At 57.9% G+C, this 18082-nt stretch overlaps 2 protein-coding genes across 6 annotated transcripts in view; one reads left to right on the top strand and one right to left on the bottom strand.

Moving 5' to 3' along the window:
• The window catches only part of ACTN4 (actinin alpha 4), a 71243-nt gene extending 65204 nt beyond the window's left edge, over positions 1 to 6039 (top strand). For 2 of the 5 annotated variants that reach the window (XM_036876270.2, XM_036876267.2), the window contains exons 15-21: positions 69 to 251; positions 334 to 468; positions 1493 to 1672; positions 2407 to 2553; positions 3771 to 3836; positions 4485 to 4643; positions 4767 to 6039. In XM_036876270.2, coding sequence (XP_036732165.1) covers positions 69 to 251; positions 334 to 468; positions 1493 to 1672; positions 2407 to 2553; positions 3771 to 3836; positions 4485 to 4643; positions 4767 to 4925 — 1029 coding nt within the window. In that variant the 3' untranslated portion in view covers positions 4926 to 6039. Of the gene's footprint in view, positions 1 to 68; positions 252 to 333; positions 469 to 1492; positions 1673 to 2406; positions 2554 to 3387; positions 3469 to 3770; positions 3837 to 4484; positions 4644 to 4766 lie in introns of all 5 variants that reach the window. The other 3 variants (XM_036876260.2, XM_036876253.2, XM_036876237.2) reach the window with 2 other exon arrangements.
• Positions 6040 to 6065: 26 nt separating this feature from the next.
• CAPN12 (calpain 12) lies at positions 6066 to 17570 on the bottom strand. Its single transcript, XM_036876277.2, has 21 exons — positions 17192 to 17570; positions 16848 to 16917; positions 16600 to 16718; positions 16286 to 16419; positions 15358 to 15526; positions 14519 to 14593; positions 14361 to 14446; positions 14211 to 14285; positions 13397 to 13560; positions 13088 to 13317; positions 12667 to 12678; positions 12225 to 12433; positions 11984 to 12026; positions 11844 to 11903; positions 11300 to 11357; positions 10850 to 10920; positions 10689 to 10751; positions 10018 to 10096; positions 6823 to 6939; positions 6690 to 6748; positions 6066 to 6598 (listed from the first exon to the last, which is right to left on the bottom strand). Exons 1-21 carry the CDS (start codon positions 17432 to 17434, stop codon positions 6572 to 6574), a joined length of 2163 nt encoding a protein of 720 aa, XP_036732172.2. The 5' UTR covers positions 17435 to 17570; the 3' UTR covers positions 6066 to 6571.
• Positions 17571 to 18082: the final 512 nt, after the last annotated feature.

The raw sequence follows: 18082 nt of genomic DNA, 5'->3' as shown, positions 1-18082 counted from the left end.
TGCCTGTCTGCCCTCCTCCAGGGCCTCTGTGGGCCTGGGCTGCCCCTCACTCCTTTTCTTCCTCCCAGGGCCTGATCTCAGCCCACGACCAGTTCAAGTCGACGCTACCAGATGCTGACAGGGAACGGGAGGCCATCCTGGCCATCCATAAGGAAGCCCAGAGGATTGCCGAGAGCAACCACATCAAACTGTCAGGCAGCAACCCCTATACCACCGTCACCCCACAGATCATCAACACCAAGTGGGAGAAGGTGGGTGGGGCCCTTGGGGGTGGGCGGGGACGGCCAAGAGGGGGCTGCCAGCCTGACTGCTTTGGCGCACCTCCTCTCTCAGGTTCAGCAGCTGGTGCCCAAGCGGGACCATGCCCTCCTGGAGGAGCAGAGCAAGCAGCAGTCCAACGAGCACCTCCGCCGCCAGTTCGCCAGCCAGGCCAACATCGTGGGGCCCTGGATCCAGACTAAAATGGAGGTGAGGGGCTATAGCCCCAGCCCTGCTGGGCCTGGGAATATTTCTCAGGGCAGAATGGAGGAATAGCTGCCGGGTAGTGGGAGGTACACTATGGGGCTGGTGGCCATGGAGGTGGATTTGGGCCCCAGCTCCAGGAGCCATGGTGTCCCTGTATGACTAGGAGGGTCAGTGCAGTAACGATGGAAATGGCAGCACCATCCAGAGGAAAACTTGGCTGAGGAGTTGGACAGGTGGGCTTGAGTCTTGACCCTGCCTTTGCTGATGATCAGGAGCTCAGGCATATTTTAACCCCTGCTCTGCAGTTTTCTCATCTCTAAATGGGGATGAAAATAGTTATTTCATTCCCTCAATAAGTGCTTTTGGGCACTGCTTTGTGTCAGCCCCGGGAGCCACTGAGGTGTAGCTGTGACCAAAGAGGTCTGAGCTCAGACCCTCACAGCGCACTCACTAGTGACCCTTGTGACCCAGCCACGGGAAGGCTCATAAGGATGCCAGTTGTGGCTCTGGTCACCACTTAAACCAAGTACTCTTATGTGCCAGGTGCAATGCTGATCACAGCAGCCTCGCTTAAACACACAAGCCTGGAGAGAGGTAGGCTGGCCAGCCTCGTGGCTCTGTGCCGGCTGCACAGCGCAGCCACTGGAAGCTGAGGCTTAGGGTTAACGTGCTCTGGTACACAGGCTGTGAAGTCAGCCAGGCCTGGATTCAGATCCTGATCTGCCTCTTACTATGGTTAATTGCTCTCTTTAGGCCTCAGTTCCCACATCTTCAGACTGGGCCTGTCACAGTCCGGGCTTCACAGGGAGTCAGGGTGCAGTTTGGTTAGGGTGCCCCCTCATGGCTGCCTTTACCCCAGATGATGGGACTGGAGGGGACAGTTGTCAAGCAGCAGGCCTTCCAGGATGGGGGCACCATGGGCAAAGGGCCCTGGGGTGTAGGCAGCAATAGAGACCTCCTCCAGCTCACTGGCTGTGGGTGAGGGTCTGCAGCCTACTGTCCTCAGCAGCACCCACCTTCCATGCAGGAGATTGGGCGCATCTCCATCGAGATGAACGGGACCCTGGAGGACCAGCTGAGCCACCTGAAGCAGTACGAGCGCAGCATCGTGGACTACAAGCCAAACCTGGACCTGCTCGAGCAGCAGCATCAGCTCATCCAGGAGGCCCTCATCTTTGATAACAAGCACACCAACTACACCATGGAGGTACAGGGGGAGCCCCCTGGCCCCCCAGTCCCAACTTCCTCATTCCAAATGCTTTTTGCCCAGTAGAAAAGGTATCTCCTGCTTCCTCTATCTCTTTTCTAATGACTGAAAAGACAAGATCAAACATTTACACATTAAAAACTTTTCCTACCATGATTCTCCTGTCACCATGACAGTGCACATCTCAGGACAGCTGCTGGGAGAGCAGTTTTGTCCTCGTTTGAGGACACAGATCCAGCCAGCGGGTGCCAAAGTCCCTGAGGACCAGCTTGCCGAGAGGCCCAGTTAAATTGTTAGGGCTGGTTGCCATCATATTGGTAGCTTGAAATGGTCCATGCTGACAGTATTTACACAGCACAACAGACACTACACACAAAAAAGGATTTTTCCCTAGACAGCCAGTTGAACATACCCAGCGTACACGTCTGCAAAGTTTCTACATGGATCCTGGCACAGGTCCCAGTCCCCAGCCCTCTGCTGCATCATTCACTGGGACACAGACCAGCAGGACATGGACCCTGCTGGTTGGCAGAGACAGTAGGAGGTGCCACACCTGTGTCCCTGTGTGTGGATGCTGGGTTGGTGTTCAGGAGAGAGTCGGGGTGAGCCTGACTCCAGGCCATCCCCCATGCCCCATGTGAGCAGAGCCCAGTTCCGAGGCCCCCTCACCTGCAGCTGCAGTGGTCCCAGCACCCCACTGCGTGGCCTGCAGTCATGACCCACTCCTCCCCCAGCACATCCGCGTGGGCTGGGAGCAGCTGCTCACCACCATCGCGCGCACAATCAACGAGGTGGAGAACCAGATCCTCACCCGTGATGCCAAGGGCATCAGCCAGGAGCAGATGCAGGAGTTCCGGGCCTCCTTCAACCACTTCGACAAGGTGAGCAGCTCCCTCTGCCCCTTGGCGTCTTCCCTCCCCTGTCACTGTCCCACCTGGCTCCCTCCGTCTTTGCATCTGTCCATGCGTTCATGTCAAGGTTGCTGAGGATCAGCCCCTGCTAATGGGCTGGCAGGGTGCCAGCCACCAGAGGGCGTGCAGAAGAGCATCACCTTGACTCACCGAGGAGGTGATTTCCCTCCAAAGGAGAAAGGGGGTCCCAAGCCCTGTCCCTGAAGCTGTGCCCTGTTGCAAACAATGCTGATGAGACCTTGGGGCAGACTGAGTCCCTGCACAGTGGAGATTTAAGACCTGACCCTTTAATCTGGTCCACAAATAGATGCCCAGAGTGTTCTAAAATTCAGACAACAGCTGCTTTAGAAGGGCTCTGAGTACCAGTTTGCCCTAGCCCCACCCTGGGATCTGATGTGTTATCTGCCTGCCTTCTGTGGGTAGGAGTGCATAGCCTCAGTTCTGCACTGTCAGGCAGGGACCCTGACGTCCCAAGCAGGATGGGGTGCAGCCCCCTTTCTCCCATCCAGAATCTTGGAGTCAAGGAGCACTCTCCTCCCCCTCCCACAACTCACCTTCCACCTCTGCTCTGGCCCAGAGGAGGTGGGAGGCCTCTGACTGCCCTCCAGGTCACCCATGCCCCTCTACCAGCCTCACCCGTCCCTGGCCATCGCCTTGTCCACGTCACCTCTAACTCTGTGTTTCCCTCCCCCATGTGTTCCCCTCCCTGTACCCTCTGCATGTGACCCTGGCCCCTCTCCCCATCTCTGTGCCGGCCTGGTCTCCACACTGCCCCTTGCGCACGCCTGCCTTTGGACGCGGCAGGACCACGGCGGGGCACTGGGGCCAGAGGAGTTCAAGGCCTGCCTCATCAGCCTGGGCTACGACGTGGAGAATGACCGGCAGGTACTCGCCCCCCCTGGGCCCCAGTGGACCTGGCATTAACTACTCTTCTCTTTCTCTCCTTCTCTCTGTCTCCCTCCCTCTTGCCATTCCACCCCTTGCCATCCTGTGTGCCATTTCACCGGCTCTCTTGCCTCCTCCCTGCCCCGTGTCTCTGGGCACCTTCCCCCTTACCTGGTCTCTCGGGGCCACTTCTGTCTCCCCTGCTCCCCGCCACTGTCCTGTTTCCCTGCTGTGCACATGGGGCGGCCCCTCTTGTCTACTCTGGGCCTGGCCTCCTCTGCTGTCCCTGCGCCCTCGAGCAGAAGCAGACAGGCAGCATGGACTCGGATGACTTCAGGGCTCTGCTTATCTCCACAGGATACAGCCTGGTATGCAGCCTCTGCCTCCCCTGCTGCTGTGCCTCCCCTCCTCCAGGCTCTCCGCCCCCCTCTCCTCTCCTCTCCTCTCCTCCCTCCCCCTCCTCCTCCTCCTCTCTGTGCTGGCTCCCCCTCCTCCTCACCGCCTCCAGAACTTCCTGGTCCTCGGGGACACTCCTCCACCAGGGCAGCGCAGCCTTGCCTCCCCTCCTCTGCTGCATCTGCTGGGCTGGGGTCCCTCCGATGACTCCCTGAGCCTCCCATCTCCTTTCCTGGAAGTTCCCAGAGAGAGGAGGTCAGGCCTCTGGCTCTCTCCCCCTTTTCTTTCTCTTTCTCTCTGTCTTTCTTCCCCACCCTCCAGAGCTCACTTGTGAGCCTTGGGCTGAGGAGCAGTAGACCTGTTTGATCCGTACCCCAGCTTCCCACTTCCCAAAGACATGGGAGGGGAGGAGCAGGCGGGCATGACCCTAGGCTGGGACTCATGAGGCAGAGGCCCCGAAGCCAAGACCCTTGGAGGCAGGCTGACGACAGGTGGCACGAGTGCCGGGGTCAGGCCCTGCTTCCCAGCGTGGTTCTACTGCACGAGCATCCACTGGGTCAGGCCTGGCTGCCCTACACCACTCAAATGCTGCCTGTCCCTGCCCGGCTCCTGCCTCACAGGGCGATGCTGAGTTCAACCGCATTATGAGTGTGGTTGACCCCAACCACAGTGGCCTCGTGACCTTCCAAGCCTTCATTGACTTCATGTCGAGGGAGACCACTGACACAGACACGGCTGACCAGGTCATCGCCTCCTTCAAGGTCTTGGCAGGGGACAAGGTAAGCTTGGAGGCCCCTGGGGGCTGGTCAGGAGGGGCCCTTGCAGCCAGGACTGGGCGTGTGGGGCCGGGTGGGCCAGTGTGTGGGTGGGAGTGGCCCAGAGTCCTGCCCTGCCACCCCCAGAACTTCATCACAGCCGAGGAGTTGCGGAGAGAGCTGCCCCCTGACCAGGCCGAGTACTGCATCGCCCGCATGGCGCCATACCAGGGCGCTGATGCTGTACCTGGTGCCCTCGACTACAAGTCCTTCTCTACAGCTCTGTATGGCGAGAGCGACCTGTGAGGCCCCCACCAGAGAAGCCCTGAGCAAACACCCCCTCCCCACAGCCTCCCGGAGGGGCTGGGGAGCCCTTCTGCCTCCTGGTCCTGTTCCTCTTACTCTGTATCTATGCAAAGCACTCTGTCAGCCCTTTCCGGGGGTGGGGGGTGGGGGTGGGGCAGGGAGGGGCTGGGGCAGGCTCTCTCCTCCCTCTGTGTTGGTTGGCCGAGAGGTTCTCTTCCCCTCCCCTTGGATAGGGGAAGGGAGACCTTTGGGGTCAGTGCTTCTGGTCTGGTAAATATATATGATGTGTTGTTTTGTTTTGTTTTGTTTTAAACTATGTGGAGGGGACAGTGCATCCCCACAGCAAAAAGGTCCCCTTCAAGACCTAGGAATGCCCTCCACGCCCTGTCTCTTCCTTTGCCCCTGAGGTCCCTTCAAGGCCTCCCACATCCAGGCCAAAGCCCTATGTGCCTTGTCCAGGAACCACCTGGGCCTTCACTGGGCCCAGCAGAGGGCGCCACAGCCACCCAATAGGAAAGAGGACCTGCCCTGCTCCCTCAACCCCTCTTGGCTCCCCTCTTGGCAACTGCCAGATGAGGGGGTGCGGCCCAGTGCTCCCCTTTTCTGCAACAGAGGAGTGGGGTTGGGCATACCAGCCTCTCGCACCCCACCCCCAACCAGCCCCTGCCTTGCTTTGTCTGGACCTGTGTATCTCTCAGATTTTCTAAGGACCAAAAAAAAACTGATGAAAAAAAAAAAAACCCTATAAAAAAAAAAGAAAAACTTTCAGAGGATTACTATTTACTTTATTAACTTACGGATTTATTATATAAATATATATTCACCTAGCAACATCTTTGCCGCCTCTTGCTCCCATAATGAAGACACGGCCGGTTTGCGCCCTCCCAGCCCCCCTGGCTCTGTCGCCTGCCTGGTGGTGGTCTCCGGAGGCCTCCTGGGCTGGAGGGGGGCTGCTGGCCTGGCTGCCTGTTAGTCGATGGTTTTGCTCTCTTCCTCCCCACCTTTTGTTTCATTTTGTTTTGTTATTCTGTTTGATTTTTTTTTTTTTTCGGTTTCTGGATAAACCACCCTTCCGGGGACAGGATAATAAAACATGTAATATTTTTAAGAAGGATTCCTAGTGTCTGCTCTATTTCCCTCTCCCTCTCCTGTCTGTTCTGTGCTTCTTAGGAGAGCGATGACAGAACACCTCTCCCCAGAGCAAGGTGGGGCAGGGAGCACACAATCTGTTCCCCCGAGAACGGTGAGCCCTGCTGGGGACTCACTCTGGGCTAGGTACTGTTCTAAGCACAAAACATGGACTATTTGATGCAGTCTGCCCAAGAAAGGTGCTGTTACCACCCCGGTTACAGGTTAGAAGAGCAGAACACAAAGAGACGCAGTGACTTGCCCAGCATACCCAACTAGGTGAGGCCAGAAATTGACTGCAGGCAGGCAGGCTCCCGAGGCCATTGTCTAAACCACTGCATAACATCAAAAGCATGTCAGCCCCCATACCAGGCAGGGAGGTGGAAGGGTCTGAGGGAGGGTGGTTTTTGCTCATATCCCTCTCCTTGTGGAATAAACCCTGGTCCAGGTTGGCAGAGAGGAAGGCGCGGTTCCCAGCAGCTCTCCTGCCTTCAGCTGTGATGCCCCATGCTGGGATCCTAGGAGAAGGTGGCCATCTCCATCCACTGAGCAAGAGAAGACAGTGGGCTTGAGGCAGGGGTCTCAAGACACCTGAATCCCTCACCTTGAGCCACTCTCTCCCTCTAGAAGGCTCACCTGTCTGTGGGTCAGACAGATGACCCCCTCATCCCCATCCAGGTGCTGGCTGCAGTGGCCTGTGCAGAGAGGAGCAAGTGAGCCCCCACCACGCCATTCCCCCTGCCCCACCCATGCCTGGGGCGGCACTCACGGAAGATGCAGGTGAGCTGGGCTGCACAGGACACGAAGCGCTCAAAGTCTACGTGCAGACGACTGTCCCGGTAGCGACTAGTGAGAGCCTGGGTCAGCTGGTTGTTCAGGTGGAAGCCTGGGGGAGGCTGCCTCTGAGCCTGGGCTGTCCTGGAGCCCCACCTCAGCAGTGCACCCCATCCCAACTCCCAGGGGAGACAGACACTACGGGAGCTGTCCCCAGCTCTGCTGCATCTTGGCTGTGTGGCCATGGGCAGCTACCTTCACTTCTCTGGCCCTCAGTTTCCTCTGTCAGTGACAGTCCTGACCCCATAAGGCTGTAGAAAGACGTTATATGTACAGAACCGAGAATAGTATCAGGCACATAACTATAGGTAAGTGTTACCATCCCTTTAAATTCTGCAGAATTGCTGTTGACGGACACTGGAGAATATTTATCTGCAGCAAAATACTTTGGCAGTTCCATATGGAGTCAGTTTCTTTATATGCCACATGGGAGGCAATTCTTAAAGTTTAGAACTCACCTCTGATGAGCAATCTCAACAGAGGCTCTTAGAAGCCAAAAACAGTGGTTCCCCTCCCAGGTTACAGATACCCCCTTCCCCCAGCCTCCTGGGAACTCAGGGTTGCAGGGTAACTGTCCTCCGTCCCCACATGTCCGGGTAAACATGGCTCTGAGGATAATATGGGCTGCACCCGCCTAAGCCCATCTTCCACTCCCATTCTGTGTGTCCAATCCCTTAACAAATTCCTGTCCTGTGCCACCACACGGCTGTGCTGCCAGGAGCTGTTGAACAGCCTTGAGGAGGTCAGGGGGCTTGCAGCCTCATCCTGGCGGTGGGGGTCACCCTCCCCTGCCCTTGGGATGGGAGGTGGGATGCTGAGCCCTGGGCAGTGGGAAACCCAGCCAGAGGGGTGGAAGCTTCTAGGAAAGCGGCCAGGGCCCCTCAGCTGCGCCCTCTGGAATTCCCACTGCCCTTGTGTGGAACTGTCGGCTTCCCCTGGCCGCTCTGGTGGTTTAGACCCTAGATGCCTACCCTGGGGTCCTACCTGGGGTGGCCCAGTACTTGAGGAATCCTTCACCTAGTTAGTAGGCCCTGGTGACTGTGACTCCTGGTCACCCCTCCCCAGGTGCCCCACTGCTCAGCTGCCTGGTTGGTGGTGCTTACAGGCCTCACCTCCTTTGCTCCTCCCCCTCCTCTACTTGGACCTTGGGCTTTGTCGTGTCTGCCTTGCATATCATGTTCCCTCTGCCTGGAACACCTTGTCCTCACTTGACACGGAGCATGCCACTCATGTACCCTCACTCCTCCAGGAAACCCTTAGACACCCCAGCAACGCAGCACTGAGCACGTCCTCTGGCTCCCTCGGCTCCCTGTGCCTCCCATATCCCCACCCTGAGCCCTCTGGGCCATCACTTGTCGATGGCTCTGGCTGCCCCTGGACTGGAAGCCATGGGAGGTCAGGGGAAGGTTTCTGGTTGCTACTGAATCCCCAGCATCAACCAGCACAAGGATGGGAGCAGAGCAGGTGCTCAGGGAGTGTTGGTAGGGCAAAGAATGTGGTCGCTGATCCTGCGAGGCCCGACCCCAACACTACCCACCTGCTCTAGGGTCGCTGGAGCTTGCTTCCTGCTGGTCCCCTCCTTGGCACTCCCTCCTTCGCACACAGCCGGCCTTTTCCTTACCTTGACTGCAGCCCCACACACACCCTGGCAGGGCTTGCCTGTTCCTCTCCCTCTCATATACCATATTTGAAATTTTTAGCACTGAAGACTCCATGAAGCCCCATGGGGCTCTGCTGTCTCCCCTGACCAGTCTTTTCTCTCTGCCTCCCAACTGCCACCTCCAGCCACACCAGACCCGTGTCCTCATCTCCCATTGCTGGGCCTCTCCCTCATGTCACACCAGCCTCCTTTAACCTAGTCCAACAGGTTGCACATTCCTACCTCAGGACCCTTGCACTGGCTGTTCCCTCTGGACTGCTCTTGCCTTATTGTCTCTAAGGCTCAGTCCCCCTCCTTCAGGTCTGCTCAAAGGTCACCTCGGGGAGGCTTTCCCTGATGCCCCATCTCAAACCACACCCCATGCTCAGAGTGCCCAGTGCCCTGCCTGCTTGCTTTCTCAGCCACAGTGCTTCGCCATCTGACCTAGATGTTCTTTCTGCTGGTTTGCTGTCTCACCACTAGCGTGTCAGCCCCTCAAGAGTTACCAGGTTACTTCTGCCCAGAGCGACACCAGGCATGGACCAGGCAGCAATACTGAACAAACCACACAAACCTTCCACCTTCCCCTTGTTCTCTGTTGCTTCTGTCTGGGACTGTTTCTCACTCTCTGGGCCTCATTTCCCAATCTTCTCTTGCTCCATCTCAACTCCATCTTGGGCTCTTTACTTGCATGTCCCTGGACATTGATCTCCCTTCTTGGGGTCTCCCTCTGGGCCTCAGACTGGGTCACAGTCTTGTCCCACCTCCCACCTCCCCATTCTCACCCTTAACTTTGCCCAGGGTGGAGGTGGGGGCCTGGGAGTCCTGTCTGAGCCCAGCGGCCTGCCTGTAAGGCTGGGGGTGGGGCACACTCAGAGGCACTTCTCAGCCTGGCTTGGGGCCCAGGAGAAGCACTGCTTGCTCTCTGGCTCTGTCCCAGGGTGAGGGCTTTGTGCCCCCAAGCAAATGGAATGAGGTTGCTCTACCTGGGAAGACTCAGCCTTTGGCCCGGGCCGCAAGGGCATGACCTAATGGAAGTGCATCCCAGCACTAAGTCCCGTGGGCTTCATGCCACAGGCTCCTCCCAGCCACGCTGGTCACAAGCCATTTTACAGAGAGGGAAAGAGAGGCACAAGGCCTCTCATGTGCCCATGGCCACCCAAGGAGTCAGTGGAGTTAGCATTCCAGTGCAAGCTGCCACAGTGCCCTTGGGGCCGGGGCCCCTCAGACACCAGCTCCCAGGCCTCCCTTACCTCTCCCTCCCGGGAAGGCCTCACTCCCTCCTGGGCCTATCTGTCCTCACGCTCTCCTCCCCATACAGGCTTCTCCACATGTGTCCTCTTTCAGGGTCCTCCGTCCCTGCCCAAGGTCTGACAACAGACTAAGGTGTGGGCTTTGTGGATGGCTGCAGCTGAGTGGGCAGCCAGCCTCTAAGGGGTAGGACGGCGGGGCAGGTTTCGTCTCCATGACCCCCAGGACCTCTGTCCACACCTGCTGCATTCAGCGCCAGCCTCAGCTCGTAGGAATTCATGGTTCCAGAGGCGTCTTCATCAAACTTGTCAAATGTGGCCTGGGCAGGGAGGTTTACAGGTCAGTCCCATCCCCCAGGCCCCTGAGTGCCTTGAAGAACAGGTGGGTTCCTCTCCCAGCTCCCTTTCTTCCCTGGCTGTGTGCCCTGGGCAGACAACTTAACCACACTGGGCCTCTGTTTCCCAATCTGAAATGGGAATAAAACTAAGAGCCATTGTGAGAACATGTTGAGATTCTGTGCACAAAGGGCTTAGGACTCAAACAGTGATGTCACTGCTAGCATGGGGAGAAGCTGGACCATTTCCTCCTCACAGGGATTGGCATGGAATCACTACATGCTATGGATAGACAAGCAAAGGGCCCTCAGTGGGCAGATCATGCAGCCAGAAAGGGAATAAACTGGGAGCTGGAATTCCAGTGCAGGACCCAAGTCTGTGCTCTGCATCCCTGAGTTATTTAGTGCCCCTACAGCGCCCACAGAGGAGTGGGTGGGGCAAGGACGCCCCAGCCGGATCCCTTCGAGTTGGCGTGGTATGTCCAGTTCCCCCTTCTCTCCTAGGGCACCTATGCCCCTATTAGTAAAGGTCCCTGTCCCCCAAGAGGAAGTGGTCCCGCCCAGCCCCCCATCTTACCTGCCACTTCAGGAGGTGGCTCCAGAGCTGCTGGAAGTGGGGCAGCGCCAGGCTTCGCCCATGCTGGGAACAGAGCATCTGGTTAAAGGGAATGTCCCCAGAAGAGGAGCACAGGCCCCAACAGCCACCCTCCCTACTCAGGCCCTGCCCCTTCATATTACCCCAAAACACTGCAGCAGCTGCTCACAGGTCCTGAGCCCAATCTCTCTGGGGGTCTGGGCATGGGCCCTGGCTACAGGAAACAAACAAAAATGGAGCTTCCTGCATGCTGACCATCTGTAAGTGCTAGGGATTATTGCCACCCCAACTATAGAAACCAAGGCATAGAGGGCCAAGTGGCTGCTGGTAACTAAAAGAACTGGAATTTGAACCCAAGCAAGGGAGTTCCTTGTCTGTTCATAGCAGCTACACTCCAGGCCTCTCCCTTAGAGGAAGGGTGGCTTCTGAGTGGCCATGCTCTTGGCCTCCAGTCCTACCACACGAGGGAAGATGCCACTCAGCGGAGTTCAGGGCTCCCACGAGCTGACTCCCAGCAGCATTATGGATTAACACAAGGGATGGGGCAGGGTGGGGTGTGCTGGCTCTGTGAGGTCTGCTGATTCCCAACTCACCAGGCTCCAGGGCAATGCTTAGTAAGATTTGGAGCTGAGGGGCACTGAGTTCTTCCTCCTGGTCAAGGAGAAAGCCCACTGTGAGGCTATTTGCTCAGGCAGCCATTCAGAGTAGAGTCGGGGCCAGACCTAATAGCATGCTGGGTGGTGCTGGGGACACAGCAGAGGCTGAGAGAGCCCCAGGCCTGCCCCCTCTGAGCTCATGGTCCAGGGAGGGAGAGAGACCTGTCCCCACATGGAGGCAGCAGTGAGGAAGCATTGGACTATGGGAGGCCACAGCCGGCGGCTGACCAGCCTGGGGGAGGGGCAGGAGAGCTCCCAGAAAAGATGCGGCCTCAGCCAGGGCAGGCCTGGGAAGAGAGAGAAGGCAGTCCAGGCAGAGGTACAGACTGAGCAAAGGCCCTGGGGCAGGGAAGAGCTGTGAGCAGTTTGAGAGAAGAAAGTCACCATATTTAAATACATAGAGAAACTAAAGCAAAATGAGACATCCAGGATGAAGAAGGGGCTCAAAGGTGTTAGGGTGGGGGGTTGGCTTAGCTTTCACCTCTTCTGCCAGCTCCTGAAACAGCTGCTCCAGCCCCAGCTCCATGGGACTGCAGGGGATCTGTGGGATGGGCAGTTTAGTTCTGGCCAAGAGAATGCCCACCCCGCCCCATCGTGCCCCCTCGCAGGGCAGCCCCATACCTGGAGGGCGTGCAGGTCGGCGCTGATCACGTCATCGATCTCCCTGCAAATTGGAGAAGGGAAGTGGAGGAGGGGGCTGCTCAGCCTGCTGCTGGGGCTGGGCCGGGTCTAGGCAGGATCCTGGGGTCCTGCGCTGATCCTCGCGGGGCTGGGGATTCAAGGGGCCCCGGGAAGCGGTCTGTGGGGCCTTGGCCGGTCTGGGGATCCCGGGATGGGGGCGGATCTGGGTGCCCGGGCTCACACGGCTGTGTGACGGCGCTCAGAGAAGACGCGCAGCGTAAAATCGGCCTCGTCGCCGGCGTTGGCGGCGCTGGGCACCACCAGGTAGTGGCCGGGTCGCAGGCGGCAGCGGCGGCTCACGTCGCGGCGGGCGCAGAAGGACGAGCGGTCGGCTCGCAGCAGGCCCGGCAGGAGCTCGCGACTGCGCGGGGAGTCCCACAGGCCCAGCAGCTGGGCGGCCGGGGCGGCAGCGGCATGATCACCACGCGCAAGCGCATCCCGCCCGCCCTCCGACCCACCGCACCGTCCCAGGGTGCCCCGTCACCGCCCACTGGTGCATCCACCACCCAAGCGGTCCCCAGGCCCGACGCCCACACCCCCGCCCCGCGTCGGTTGCCGGAGCCCCTGGGGCTGGCCCGGGGGGCGGATGGTCTCTGGGATCTGGGGTCCCATCTGAGACCCACCTCCTCTGGGATCTGAAAGAAGGAAGCCGAGGGAGTCAGCCACCCCTCAGAGCCTCCTCTCTGTTCTCCACACCCCTCTCTCTCCTTTCTTTACATCCCACCCCTCATTCAGTCCCTGTCCCTGCCCCTCTGACCCATGCCGGACCCCTTTTTGCCTTTGCCCTCAAGGACCTCTGCTCCTTGGTCGCCTCACTGGTCTTCAGGCCCCCTTTGACCACTTTCTCTCCATTCATCCCACCCCACCCCCAGCCCTTATGACCCCAGCCTCTTTCCTGCACCCCCAGCCCCTCAATCTCTCCCTGCCCCTCCTGATTCCCTCAGCTCTCTCTCCCATTCGGACCCTTGCCCACTGTCCTCTACCAACTGGGATCCCCCCTTGGCCCCCTGCGCCTTCATGCCTCCCTCACCCTGGAGGTCCCACCTGGAACACGTGGAAGCCCACAGTGAGGTAAGTGAGGCCCTTGGCCCTGAGGCGCCGCTGGTTGCGCTGCATGAGTGACAGGAGGACAGTGCACTTGGGGGTGTGGCCTCCCTGTGCAGGGCCCCTTGCCCCTACTGCCCCCCACCCCCCCCAGGGTCCCTCTTCTTCTTCAGCCTCTTCATCTGGCTCCAGCAGTGTCAGCCGGAACTGGGGGTTGGTCCAGAAGGTTTCTAGTAGAGGAGAAAAGAATGGGGTACCCAGCCTGCCTGGCCCCCCTTGCTTGCCTCTCAGGGTCCCCTCCAGTCTCACCAGCACCAGGCTGGCTCCCGCCAGAGTTGAAACCGCACACCCAGCGGCCTTGGAAGGTGTGGACGTGCCAGCCGCCTCCAGCAGGGCTAGGGCCCAGCACCTCGGGGCTCAGTGAGCAGACCTGGACAGTGTTGAAGTGGCGGAGGAAGTCCTGCAGCTCCATCCTGTGCAGCAGCCAGTGGTCAGGCCCTGCCCCCAGCCTCCTCCCCAGGGCCCCGACTCTCAAATATCTCAAGACCCCAACCTGGCCCCTGAATCACAAATTACCCCCCAATATTGCCAAGTACCCTTCAGTCCACCCAACAGTACCATGTCTCCAGAAAAGACCCCTAAGCTGCTAAGCCCTCCAGCTCCCCAAGATTTCTCTAAGTCTTCAGAAATGCCCAACAAATAGCCAAGATCCACAAACTCCCCCCAAAATATTATCAAATTGCCTTCAGTCCTCACATATCAAGACGCTCAGACTCTCAATTATGAACAAGTATCCTTCAGCCCCTCAATACTGCCAAATCTCAATAAATGCCCCAGATGTCACCAAACCTCCTTCAATTTCTCTAAATATTACTCATCTTCCTTCCACGCTCCAAAGATTACTGTGCCTCTAAATTCTCTTAAAGGTACTACTAATTCTTCCTCAACTCCCACAGATAGACCCCGACCCCAACATTACCACCGATATGGACAGTTTCTGGCTATTAAGATGCATCCCCATGAACTTCTCCTTGTTCCTTCAGGCAGAACTTGCCCCCCACCGCCCACCCCCATTGGCCTGGTGTCCCTCCCCGAGGCAGGGCTGAGACCCTCCCTTTCTCACCAGAACTCGCCATCCTCTTTTTTCACCAGCAGGGCATCTCGCCACTCGGTGGGGAGTGCATCCCAGCGTGGGCAGCTAGGGAGACTGGGGTGTGAGGGGTGGGAGGGTGGGGATGAGCCCCTCCCCCCGACCAAGATCCATCCATTCCACCTGTCACTCCAGGCCCCGGTCCACTCCACGCAGCCCCAGGGGTTCCGCAGCCGCAGCAGCCGCACTTTGGTGAAGCCCAGGGACACCTGAGGGGGGCATCACCAGTGAGGGTAGCACCAGGGCACCTCCTGGCAGCCCACCTGGCAGGGAGCACTCACCTTGTGCGTGCCCGTGACCGAATACGCATGTCCCTTCACCAGCCCATCTTCTGTATGGTACTCACCCCGATCACTCTGGGCAGAGGACAAGGGACAGTAAGGCCATGGTGGAGGATAAGGGGATGGCCGCTCCTCTCTGCGCCCCAACCTCCTGCCACCAATACAGGAGTCAAGCAGAGCACCCAGACTGGCACAGCGCTCCGAGAGGCCATGGGTGTTGGAATGAAATGAGAGGAAGGAGAAAGAGGGAGAGGGAGATGGAGACAAGAGACAAAAATAGATGGAGAGGACAGAGACACAGAGACAAAGTTCAGAACAGAGAAGGAAAGAGGCAGAGAAACAGAAAAGACAAAAAGAATCAGTGACTGAATAGAGGATTGAGTAAATGAATGAGTTAGACTGATTCAGTGAATGAATATGTGACTGGTCACAGATGAACATAAGACTTAAGTAAGCCCATGAAAATCAATCCTGGGGCCTCTGAAATTCTCAGAAAGAGGCATTCTTTGTTTTAACCCAGCCCCCCGGTGGGGGAGGAGGAAGCTGCTGCTGTGAGGGCCCCTTTTGTGCCCATGAGGGGAAAGCCTACCTGGGAGCAAAGCTAACCCAGAACCAGGAATAGAAAAACACATTTGCAACATCCACTAAGCACCTGGATCCAGCTGTGCCTGAAGCTGAAGAGAGCAAATAAATTTCCTTTTGACTCATTTGAGTTTGATATGTGAGAGCATACGCCAACAGTGAAAGCAGAGAGGAGGAGGACCCCGGTCACCTCCCCACTCCAGCCCTGACTGGGCTGTCATCCTGGCAGGGGCTCCGTGGGAGTCTGACCCTCTCACCAGGGCAGTGGCGCCCACGAGGGACTCCTTGGCCAGGGCATGGCGCAGGACAGAGAAGAGGCCTGGGATATTTTGCCTCAGGTAGAGCACCTCGCCCACGCCGCCTGTAAAGTCCACGAAAGCCTCATTCATGTGGCCGCCTCGCATCACCTCATAGGAGCCGTGGAGCCTGTGGGAGCAGGTCTGGGGTGGGGGTGTCTGAGGCACGGATGAGCATCTCAGGAAACACCCTGGGATCCGGGGGCCCCTGTCCCAGGATGTGGAGTCCCAGGGGCTATCCCCCAAATTTGCAGACTCCTGAAGAGGGGATTGTGGCACATTCTGGAAGCCCTTGGAAATGGACGTGTGGTCCCTGGGCCACTAGGACTATATGGTTTGGGGACTGTAGCAGAGCTCTGTCAGAATTCTGAGTGTCCTGGGGGCTGTGTCTGAAACTCTGAGTCTCTGGGAGATGTTTGCTTTGGGAGTAACCCCTATAGGGCTTGTCAAGGATTGTAGAGCCACAAAATGGGGAAAAGCAAAGATTTTTGAGGGTCCCAGGGATTACATCCAACATTTTCAGGGTGTTTTTAGTTTCTCAATGGATCAGAAGAGATTCTCTGAGATTATAGATCCCCAAGGGGGTAAATCTTAGTTTTGGTGACTCCAGAGTTGATACATGAGATTCCAGGCTCCTTAAGAATGATGAGTGTTTGGTGGGTCTCTAGGAATGTTTTATGTGAAATGTTGATGGAGGGAGGTGTTTATGATTTGGAGGCCCTCAAAGGGATGGTGTGACATGAGGGTCCTGGGAACTGACTTGGTCTGGGACCCTTGGCAGGGTATCCAGATGATCCCAGAATTTGGAGTGCTCCAGGGTCTTTTGTGACTTGGGGCCTGCTGGCTGGGACTTAAAGCTGCAGCTGGGGGTGTATGTTGGGGTCCTTACTTGGCATAGGCCTTTTCTAGGAGTGGGGCCCAGAACTCATTCCTCTGATCCGAGCACACGAACATCAGCTTCCCCTCTTTCACGGGCAGCCTGTCGTCCACCACCACGTCCACCCAGTGGCCAAATTGCCAGAGCTGGTAAGAGAAGGGGCAGGGCCCAGGCTGGACTTCCAACCTCCAACCCTGCCTGGGCCCCATCTTCTGATCTGTACCCTGCTGTACCAGCCCAAGAATTACAGCCCCAAGGGGACAACGTCAGCTGTGAAATTCATGCACCAGGAAGAAACAGGCATGAGCAGAGCAACTGAGCTTTACCTGGAAGTGAAAGACTCCTGCGTAGCCATCATGGAACCCCTGTCCAGGGGGGACCACTCGGTACAGGAGTTGGGGGTACAGAGTGAGGGAGGTGGCGGCCGCAAGGAACCAGCAGTTACCTGGAAGGAAAGGCTTGAACTGGGTGACGATGGAAGAAGGAAGGCTGAGGCATGGGGAGAGACTGAAGGGGACCAGAGGGGCAGAGCTGTCAGGGTCCCGGCTGCAACTTGCCCGATCTGGGGGCTCACCCAGTCTCCCCTGACACACGTCTGTCCGGCTCATGTCCTTACAGATGAACTGGGGCTCAGCACAGAACTCCTGGGAGTGACAGGGGATTCCAGGCCTCAGCCAGAGAAAGAGGGAAGCAGCGACCAGGAGGTCAGAGGCCTGGGTGCCCCCTGCCCTCACTATGCCACCTTAATTAACACCTGCAACCCACGAGAGGCTTGTAAAGCCTGTGTATAGGCATTTGGCTTCCCTGGGCCTCCCAGCACCTACCCTCCCCCAGACCCAGGGGTCCAGGCCCCCAGCCCCTCCCCCCTCCTCCCTCAGACCCAGGAGCCCAGCGCCCCAGCCCTCAACCACACTTTACATGCGGCCTCAGCCATTCCACCCCGTTGGCCTTCTCTGAGTCCGGCCCCAGCTGGTCGTAGCCAAGAGCATCAGGGCCAGCAGGGAAGTAGGGATCACGGAACAGGATGCCCTCATTCAGGCAGGCTGCTTGGATTGTCTCATAGCTCTGGCCCCGAAAGGGCTTCGGGCCGCTGGTCCCAGGCTCAGCCTCCTCGCCCACCAGCTGGATGGTGATCCTCCTGCTGCCACACGCCATCGCCATCGGGACTCTGGGCTCGCAGGTTGGCCCCAAGCCCTTTAACCTCCTGAGTCATGGGGGTGGGGCCTGCCCCCCCATCTGGGCCCAATAGGGGTCTTTAGGCAGTGAGGAATCTTCCCTCATTAATATTAATTGGTGGTTTGGGGTACTGGGGAGCAGGGACGCCTCTTCAGTGGTTTCCTCCCCAGGGTGTGGGGCCTTCAGTTGTGGCCATGGTAGCAACTTAATGGGCTTGGCCAGCAGCAGGAGGGAAGGCAGGCAGCGCTGAGGGAGGACCGGCTGAGGCTGTGGGAGTGCTGGGAAGGAGGTCAGTGGTAGGAGGGGGGCCGTTTCTGGGCACTTGTCCCTGTGTACCTCCCTCTGGGGCTGGGGAGGGAGCTGTGCTTGCTGCTGTGTGTTTATCTCTTCCTGTCCCTCCATCTGATGGATTCTCGGCCTGCTGTTCTCTCTCTTTTCCTTCTCAGCCTCACTGCCTCTCTGTCCATCTCTCTGGTCCCCTTTCGTCTCTCTTTCTTTTGTCTCTGTATCTGTTTATGTCTCTCTCTGTCTCCATCCTTCTCTCTCTGTATCTCCGTGTGTCTCTCTCTCCATACCTGTCTTGTGTGGGCTTCACTGTCTGTCCTTCTTTGTCCTTCTCTCTGTCCTTGTAAC

The sequence above is a fragment of the Manis pentadactyla genome, chromosome 15 (assembly GCF_030020395.1).
Source record: "Manis pentadactyla isolate mManPen7 chromosome 15, mManPen7.hap1, whole genome shotgun sequence".
NCBI lineage: Eukaryota > Metazoa > Chordata > Mammalia > Pholidota > Manidae > Manis > Manis pentadactyla.
The sequence above is the reverse complement of the archived record's forward strand: the minus strand, read 5'-3'. Positions and strand labels throughout refer to the sequence as shown.

Bases quoted from the DNA above. Each gene is read 5' to 3' on its own strand.
- CAPN12 (XM_036876277.2), bottom strand. From the start codon at position 17,434: ATGGCGATGGCGTGTGGCAGCAGGAGGATCACCATCCAGCTGGTGGGC. The intron at 16,719-16,847 runs GTGAGCCCCCAG...CTTTCCTTCCAG, and splicing joins CGTGTGTCAGGGGAGACTGG to GTAACTGCTGGTTCCTTGCG. The intron at 10,921-11,299 runs GTGAGTTGGGAA...TGTTTCCTGTAG, and splicing joins AAGCATTGCCCTGGAGCCTG to CCAGGGCCCATGCCCAGACC.